This window comes from Sander vitreus, chromosome 5 (assembly GCF_031162955.1).
Source record: "Sander vitreus isolate 19-12246 chromosome 5, sanVit1, whole genome shotgun sequence".
Classification (NCBI taxonomy): domain Eukaryota; kingdom Metazoa; phylum Chordata; class Actinopteri; order Perciformes; family Percidae; genus Sander; species Sander vitreus.
In genome coordinates, this window is record NC_135859.1 from 8204450 (window position 1) to 8213945 (window position 9496).

The 9496-nt window shown below is 41.7% G+C and overlaps 1 protein-coding gene across 2 annotated transcripts; it reads left to right on the forward strand.

Moving 5' to 3' along the window:
- Window positions 1-3: 3 nt before the first annotated feature.
- Window positions 4-9396, forward strand: LOC144517994 (P2Y purinoceptor 4). Of its 2 annotated transcripts, none has more exons than XM_078250312.1 (2): window positions 4-102; window positions 7345-9396. In XM_078250312.1, exon 2 carries the CDS (start codon window positions 7374-7376, stop codon window positions 8370-8372), a length of 999 nt encoding a protein of 332 aa, XP_078106438.1. In that variant the 5' UTR covers window positions 4-102; window positions 7345-7373; the 3' UTR covers window positions 8373-9396. The 2 variants fall into 2 exon arrangements, with proteins under 2 accessions (XP_078106438.1, XP_078106439.1); XM_078250313.1 differs by lacking the exon at window positions 4-102 and adding an exon at window positions 6142-6345.
- The last annotated feature ends 100 nt before the right edge of the window (window positions 9397-9496 follow it).

The window sequence follows — 9496 nt, forward strand, 5'->3', positions numbered from 1 at the left end:
TCATTTGGCAACTCCCCTGGTAGCCACACATGTAGGCGCAGAGGAAGAGGAAGCGTTGTGTGTGTTATACTGGGCAACATACTGAGGACAACTTGAACACTGGTAAGATAATTTCTGAATGAGCAATCAATTCCCGTAGAGGTTACAAAATGCCATTTAACCTGCCATATCATTAAGTAAGGGTCTATATGTACAGTGTAGGATATGTTTGCATACCTAAAAAGCTTTATGATCTTGATCATTATATTCAGTATTTATTAGAAAAGCAAGGCTGTAGTATTCTACAGGTCTTAAAGAATTGTGTTGCCATATACTGCTAAGTACATTTGAAAATGTCAAGAAACCTCACAGGGTAAGTATGTTTTTGAGTGTGGCTTCTGTATTTGTATATATAATTATCTTTTATAGAAAACTTAAAAAAAAATAAAAAAAAACATACGAGAAAAGTGCTTAACAAAACAGCTAAATAAAACAGACGAGTCATAAAAACATCAGGTTTTTAAAACAAAAAAGCTGTATATATGAGAAACTGAGAAATTAACAGATAAAAGATGTGGTATGTGCTGCAGATAGAGTATCTGTTCATTTCTCAGTTCCTCAACAATACTAAGGCAGGAAGGGATTTTCTGCGAAGAGGGACCTAACAGACTGTGATCACAACAAATGTAGATGCTGTACAGTAGGTATATATATATATATATATATATATATATATGTGTGTGTGTGTGTGTGTGTGTGTGTATAGGTGGACAGAAAAAGAAGACAACCATACAATATAATGCTAACCAAATGACAAATCTCAGCCTCAAATGGTTAAATAGCTGTGTTGAATTAACTCTAACTGTTTTTAGTTAATTTAGCTGATTGGACCTCTACCCAGGACTTTGTGGGTGTGTATAGACTGATTGATTGATTGATTGATTGATTGACTCCCTCCTGAGTCATTTGTTATGTTGCACCTGTTAGAGAAGGACAAATGACAGCTTTGGTAGAAAAAAAAATGTGAATAAATTCCCAACTAATCAGCCAGAATAACAGAAATCACCTGTGTGGGTGTTCAGAGGCTTGAACAATAGAAGCATCACTGAAGTAGTCTACTATTTATTTCATTGCATTAAAACGGTGTTGATAATAATCAATTTTCATTTTAAACATGCTCCCCAATAACATTTCTGCCCGGTTTGTGTTTTCCATTGTTATGACAAAAACTACAAATTGTGCGGCAGTAAAGTACCATGATAATGGTTAGGGGGGGGGGGCGCTGCTGTACTATAATCCACATGAAGGCAAAAAAAAAAAAAAAATAATCCTAGTGTGAGTGTAGATGCTGTATGCACCCAGCATGTGGACAAAATAACAGGAACACTATACAATATAATATGATATAAACAATGCAAAAAGGCCAAGGTTGAATGTTCTATACAGCTCTTTGACAGACTGAAGATTAGAAGCTTCACAAAATCGTATTTATTGTACGGATATTGGAATAAATTAAATATAAAAAAAGTCGATTTCAGTTCCCCATTTAACACCTTGCAGCCCCACATTTTACTTAACACACTGAATCAACTAAATGTCAATCCTTCATCATTAAAGGCAGAGTCCACCACTCAGCCTTAGCAAAAAGCAGTGATGTGGGTTACCACATTAAGCTAATCAATAAGGTTATGAATTCTTTCAACACTAGCAGCTGAGTCAAGGTAAGCTGTGCTAATGATGAAAAAAAGCTCTGGAGTGCTCAGAAGTTCAAACAGATCATGAATATGGTCTTTGGAAGGGAACACACAAGTAAAAAGGGCCAAGGCACACTTTTTGCAAAAGTTAAAGACTTTATTTAAATATCTATTTTATGTTGAAATTGTTAGTACATTAAAAATAGAGCTGGGTAGTATCCCATGCCTAGCGGGCAGCACAGACAGCCTTCTTCAGGCTTAGCTAGTTTGTGTTATTGTGCAACTTTCGGATCCAACCTAATGAATGAATGATCCATCGTCATCTGCCTCTGATTGGCAAGTACTTGTTGGATTGGTTAGATTTTAGTTTATATCCACGACATTCCACTTCAGGGATTGCTCCGGTGCCGCTGGAAATTCTGCCAGATGTCCCTCTTTTCAGCCGGATGTCCGTCACATTCCGCTTACTTTGTGTTGGAATTTTAAACTCCGGTGGATTTATGAGGACTATGGTTAACTGCTCCTCAGATCTCTGCAGGGTAAATCCAGACAGCTAGTTAGACTATCTGTCCAATCTGAGTTTTCTGTTGCACGACTAAAACAACATTTGAACATACACATATTCCACCAAAACAAGTTCCTTCCCGAGGCTATTTAGCAGCGGTCCCGGGGCTCCATCCGGCGCTTAGCTCCGTCTATGATGATTGTGATTGGTTTAAAAAAATGCCAATAAACCAGAGCACGTTTTTCTCCCATCCCGGAATGCTGTGTGGAATAGCCAGACCCTCCTCCGCAGCGCTGTGGAGGAAGGTCTGGGCATTACTTCACCATCCTAGGAAACGCAAATACTCGTACTGTACTATACTGGAGCAACGTACTGAAGCAACATCAGGTCACTTGGGAAAATGTTTTTAGAAGGGCTAAGGAAAACAACATTTTGATGCTAAATAATATAAACCATTTTTTAAATGGACTCCCACTTTACGTGTTACCATTTATTCCTTACCTACTGCACTCAGCATGTCAGAGTGAACAGATCCATGTCTGAGCCTGTGACCATCAGCACCGGAGCACCTCAGGGGTGTGTGAGCTCACCTGTGCTGTTCACTCTCTACATCAGGGGTGTCAAACATATGGCCCGGTGGCCAGAACCGGCCCGCCAAAGGTTCCAATCAGGTCCACTGGATGACTTTAATCCAGTGGTAATTCATTCCCATTCCAAATGTACCACTTTAATCTCAGAGAATGAGTTATTTTTCCGTAAATTTACGACTTTAATCTTAGAAATTCAGAGTTTTTAATCAGAATATTACCCCTCTCTCCCGGGTCCGTAACATTGTTTTTTTCTTCCTACAATGGCCTTAGAACACTGTCGTAGCAGAAGCAACTTGCAACATGACAAAAAAAAAAAAACACCTCTGTAGCAGATAAAGTTTCTGATCTTTGTGGAGTGGTTTACTGGTCTGGCCCACTTGAAATCAGATTAGGGGGATGTGGCCCATGAACTAAAATGAGTTTGACAGTGAAACCCCTGCTCTACTTGAATGAATGCACCAGCCATACTGAAAACCAAAATATCTTTTCATTTTCTATAACACTGACATCCTGCAGAACTTTGTACAGACCCGTTACAAACATTATCTCATCCTCAACACACACAAAAAACAGAGGAGATAGTGTTTGACCCTAAGTCTCTTGGTTGATCACTCACCAGTGGTCATCCATGACCATAATGCAGGTGAACTCCTACAGGTATCAGGGCATCTACATGGATAATAAACTGGTGTGGAATGTTCATGTGGAGGATGTCTGCTCCAGGGTGCAAAATCTGCACTTCCTGAGAAGGCTCAGAACCTTTGGTGTGAATCAAGAGGTGCAGCTTGTTTCTATAATGCAGTAGTGGAGTGCCTTGTAGTGCTATGGTATCTCTGCATGGTTTGGTAAATTGGCAGTACAGTCAAAGGCCCAGATTACCCAATTTATACAGACAGCATGAAGATCGTGGGAATCCGTCAACATTTCAGTCTTCCGGCTATTTTTCAGCAAACCATAATCAGACAGTTGTTACGCTTGCGGTTCCGACCCAGAACACGGAGAAACCACACGAGACACAGAATAACGTTGTGAAGGTGTTTTAATAATAGTCTGTACTTCAGAGAGATCAAGGATGGCAGAGACAGGGCTGGATAGCTCCAGGACTGGACCGAAGCTCGAGGCGGGCAGGCAGTGGAGAATCCCGGACTGGACCGAGACTCCAGGCCGGCAGGCAGAGGAGAATCCACACTGTCTCACTGTAGAAATCGAGCGTGGAGGTGGCAAGGACAGAGCGGCTAGGAGCTGGCAGAACAGCCGATATCGGCCGAGAAGGGGACATTCTAAAACGCTTAACGCGAAAAAGCTCAACGTGGTTTAATGTACCTAAACAACGATCAATCATCACCAAATTTCTCTCTCATATTGCAGCCTCATAACCACCGAAAACTGTCAAAACATCTAACCCAAAGGTCCTATTTTTAAGGACGTTATCTGACTTTAAGCGTTTCTGCTGCAGGGCAGCGGAGCGGCTGGGGGTTGACTCTCCACGGTTCTCATATGCTTTATAAGTCCTAACGTGAAAAAGCTTAACGTGGTTTAATGTACCTAAACAGCGATCAATTATCACCAAAATTCTCTCTCATATTGCTCCTCATAACCACTGAAAACTGTCGAAAAAATCGAACCCAAAGTCACCGTGGTAAAGTTGGTTTTATATTGGACATTGGATATTCGACACATTCGAAAAATCTATTATGCGGCTTGGCATTTTGACCTATTCATGTCAAAATTCTTCTAATGAACTCAGCTAACCCCCCTACACATTGCACAAAGCTTCTTTTCTCAAAAAACCCATCCCTTTAATTTTATAGAATATTTATTAGACAAAGATTGCGCAAATTACGCACAAACTAATTTGTGTAGGTAACTATGAAAACACCAACTTTGACATATCTCAACCAAAATAAATGCTACCAACACAAAACTTCAGATCTTAGTTTGCCATGACCCTCTAGGGGTCCCCAACACATTTTAAGAAGATCGGCCATTAAGGGGCGCCGTAGCCAACGTAGACCATTTTCGGCCCTTCTACTCAATCAATGTTAACGGGATATTTGCAACGGCAATGTACCACAGACCTTGCGGCTCACGCATGTCGATATTTACTGACTGTAAATGTTGAGACTGTTAAGCTTTTTTCTTACAATATCCCTTAATGAAGCAGAAACGCTTAATGTCAGCTAACGTCCATAATAATAGGACTTTGGGTTCGATTTTTTGACAGTTTTCAGTGCTTATGAGGAGCAATATGAGAGAGAGGTGATAATTGATCGCTGTTTAGGTACATTAAACCACGTTAAGCTTTTTCACGTTAAGCGTTTTAGAATGTCCCCAGCCCGGGTATATGTACTGCAGAGGTGAATCATGGAATGGGCTGCAGCTGTGCAGGTTAAGGTGACCAGATTTCTGAGACAAAATCAGGGGACATTTTCGGCTCAGAAGCGTAAATACCTCCAAAAAAGGTAATGTTTTTATCTTCGTAAAACTTAAAACGGGGACACTGCCCCAGGGGCATCAAGACCTAGAGCTGCACTGGGGCACAAGCCCCCCTAGGGGGGTCCATGGGCATGCTCCCCTGTAAGAAGATTTTGTCTATTTTAACGTTTAAATGCATCAATCTGGTGCACTTTGAAGAGAAATTCAGAGGTATGACTTGATTATTCTTATCTATGGATGGAAATACTGTATTTGTGCTGTAGCCTGAACTATTCTGCACTTCAGAATTTTAACCATGCACACAGGTTGAATAGTTTTTTCTTCATATTTTTGCATTAATGTCACTAGGAAGCATACCAGTATAAATATATATTCATATTTGTAAGTGGGATTGTCTGGAATCTGGTAATATAATAACCATTATGGTGGGATACACTGGCTAAGCAATTTACAAAAATGTCTGTGCTGACATAAATAGTTTACATGAGAATACATTATAATTTTGTCCCAAAGCTGGAGACCATGTAGACATTTTGTTGCAATTTCAAAACCAGATTACCCGGGAACCGCTTGTTGTACCGATGCATGTGATGAGTGAAGAGTTTGTGAAATATTTCACAGAGAGTAATGGTGTGCAGAGATTTATGCAGAATGCATATGATAACATTTCATGTAAGTTCAATGTTAATTTTCTCGCAAACCTGGCACTAATATCATTGGAAAGCTTAGATTCTGGTTGAAGTGGTTGTGCCAGACTCACGCCTTTGGCTGAGTCAGAGGGAGAGCAGGTGTGCGGTTGTGAAGAAGTTGGTAATTTCATGGCACAGATTAACACTTTTGCATGCACTGTATCCGTGTCACATTCTCATTAGGGGCTGAGCCCCCCTAAAGGTCTGATCCTAGAATCAACCCTGCTGCTACTTCATACTTGTACTCCACTACACCTCAGAGGAAAATGTTGTAATGTTTACTGCACTACATTTATCTGACAGCTTTTGCTTTATTGCTTCACGCTGGGCTTGTTTCTGCAACAGCTCATTGAGTATCGGATACAAATAAAACTATTGAGGAAATATTTTCCTTTTACATTGGTCCAGTATTAAACGAGATCGCAGTCGGCAACGGCGAAACAAGCTACAATGTAAGTTAATGACGTCAATTGTCCAGCTTGTATTTACGTTCATAAAAGTGCTCGTTTTGCCGCTGACAGGCTCAGATTAATATTCTAAGTGTCTGACAACATTATGGAAAGGATTTCTAAGGAGGTTGATCTTTCTGTTAGAGTAAGATCCTTTTTTTAAAGATAAAAAGTCCGCAAAATTGCGTTCGCTAAACCCACCAGACTTCATGTAAATAAACAGTAATTTTAGCATCGTAAAATATGGACATTCTAGAACATATCTGAGCAGCGCTTGCTCTGGCTTGAGTTTGCGCGTGTAGGGTGCGCGAGTCAGCGCGACTATATGTTTGGTCAATGTTTTCTTTCTTTCATTCCAATTTCGGAGAATTTTCACAGTGAAAACCGGGGACATTTCCGGGGACAGCTCCAGCCGGGGACAGGTCACCAAAACCGGGGACCGTCCCCGGTTTGGTCACCCTAGTGCAGGTAGCTGTGCAGCATTGAACGGCCACGCCCCTTGACCTACTTCCTAGAAGCCACGCCCCTTGACCACTTCGAGGTTGAGACAAAACAAAACGGACACAAACACAGGGGAAAGGGGAGAGAACAAACACACAGGATGGGGAAGAACAGCTGCCCCATAACAACAGGCCCAAAAATCATTTTGTGATCCAACTCGTGTTGTCCTCAACACCACCTGAAATATCTGTATGCCGTAGCTTCTTGTCGTTGATCACTGTTATATATTATACCACATGTGCACTTTTTATGATGTAGATGGGCATGTGCAATTGCTGTATGAATGTATTTGTTGTCTTTTTTTGCTGTTGTTTTTGCTGTGATTTTCTACTGCAGTCACTGTGATTTCCAATGCAAATTTCCCACTGGGACAATAAAGTCTATCTTACAGTATTATTTTATTTTGTAAATCAAAGTTAACCAGCTTTTTGTTCTTTGATTGAATATGAAAAGTTGCATTTGTATATGATATTGTGAGCAAGTCTGTTTCTTTTCCCGCAGGTGTAAGAAACAAGAAGATCTTCGAGAAGATGGAGCCTCTGGTGGTTTCCTCACAGCTTGGGAACAGCAGCAATGACTCTGGATCTTGTCTGGGGGAGAGACAGCACGTGTCCATCGCTGTCCTCCTGTGCCTGGTCTTCTTCCTGGGCTTCCTCCTGAACACCTTCAGCCTCTGGGTCTTCTGCTGCCGGTTTCCCCACTGGACCTGTGGAACCACACTGCAGTTCCACTTGGCCCTCAGCGACGCCATCGCCACCCCAGTCACTCCCATGATGGCGGTGTACTTTGCCATGGGCAATGATTGGCCCTTTGGTCGGTTCCTGTGCCAAGTCAAGATTGCCCTGCTTAGTTCGCATTTCTACGGCAGCACCATATTCCTCACTCTCATCAGCATCCATCGGTACACAGCGGTGGTGCACTACAACAAAAGCTCCTGCATGAAACGGAAGAAGTTTGTCAGGAATCTGTGTGCAGGAATTTGGTCTCTGCTACTGATTCAGGCTCTGATCTACGCTTTATTGCTTCCTCCTAGTAAAGAGGGCAGTAACAGTCAATGCCTCACCATCCATCAGAGGAACCTATCAGACACCTACTTTGTCATTAACTTCATCCTGTTCATCTTTGGGTTTCTACTCCCTTTTCTTCTGTCAGCTGTTTGCTATGGCCGTCTGACGAAAACCTTAACTCACCTCAACATCAGCACGGCTAAAGGTCTGAATGTCAAGGTGAAATCTCAGAGGATGATCGCCGTGTGTCTGGTGATATTCGGGCTGTGCTTCCTGCCTCTGAACGTGGTACGAACCATGGGAGTTATACTTAAAAAATACCACCCACAAGAATGCCATGTTCTTCTGCAAATCGAGACAGCGTATTATGTATCCTGGATTATAGCAGGGTTAAACAGCTGCCTGGATCCACTGCTGTACTGTTTTGGTTCGCAAAATTTTCGAGATGCATTCCAGTCTTTCAAGATTGGGAAGGGAGAAGGTCCGCCAAGAACTGATTCAGAAATGACTGCAAATCAGTAACATTGTGGCTGCATCTCATAACCCTTATTTGATAGCTCCTCTACTCCTCGGTCCTCGGCTGAACCGGAAGTTGCTCTGTCCCTCCTCGGTGAAGGCCGTCTCAAAGCTTATTTCTTCCAGGAGGACCAAGGAGCGAGTATCGAGGAGGGATCACCGAGGAACTAAAGGCGAGGATACATGAGAGCAGCCTTCCCGGAAGCCGTGGAGCTGAAGGAGTTGCTAGCTCCACCCAAACAGCTGACAAATTCATGTGACGCTTCAGAGGAAAGGACGTCTCATCCCTCTAAAACACATTTGCTTTTTGCCTCTCTCCTCCCATGATTTCCACGCGTCTCTCCCGTGCCTCCTCGGTGGGAGGGACTAAGACGCGAGGAAGGGAGGCAAGTGGAGGACTCGAGGAGGCCATTTGAGAGCTATCAGATGCACTATAACCGAGTTTGACCGGTATTAGAGGCCTAGGATTAAATGTTGACTGTAGCTTTCTATTTTCTGTGCAGAAATGAAATTGTATAATCTTACTCTCAACAAGAAAGCAAGTGAGTATGTTTCCCGAAATGTTTAATTGTTCATTTTATGACCCGAACCCAGCTTAAAAAAACGTTGGTAACCCAAATTTTGTACTGCCAAAAGCTTTATTTGTGCTTTATTTCATCCATTTCTGGTGGTTAACATTACGTTCCCACTGAGCATTGCCTATCTATCTTGCAGCACGTGACACGCATCGATGCATATGTTTAGCACAGTCAAAGAAAAACAGACATTTCTTAATAAATTACATTTGAAAATAACTTAACATGAACCTGAAGCTTTATGCAACCAAACATCCTGACCTGACTTAAAACCTGATACTTTTGTCAGGACCCTTTGGGTTGGAGTTGTGTAGAGACTTCCTTTTCTTTCCTTATAACATCAAATAATTGAAAGTGGTTCTACTATTGCCATAATTGTACTTTAATTACGTGGATTTAACTTTCATTGTACTGAACCTAAACTGTTAAATAAATGTATGATTTCAGAATCAAAATGATCTTGTGATGTTTTACTTCGTCCATAATGACTCACCCACAGCTTACCTATATAGATAACAACTGCATAATTAAACAGCAAATCGGATGTTGGTGGGA

Coding starts and splice junctions, on each gene's coding strand:
- LOC144517994 (XM_078250312.1), top strand. CDS start 7,374: ATGGAGCCTCTGGTGGTTTCCTCACAGCTTGGGAACAGCAGCAATGAC.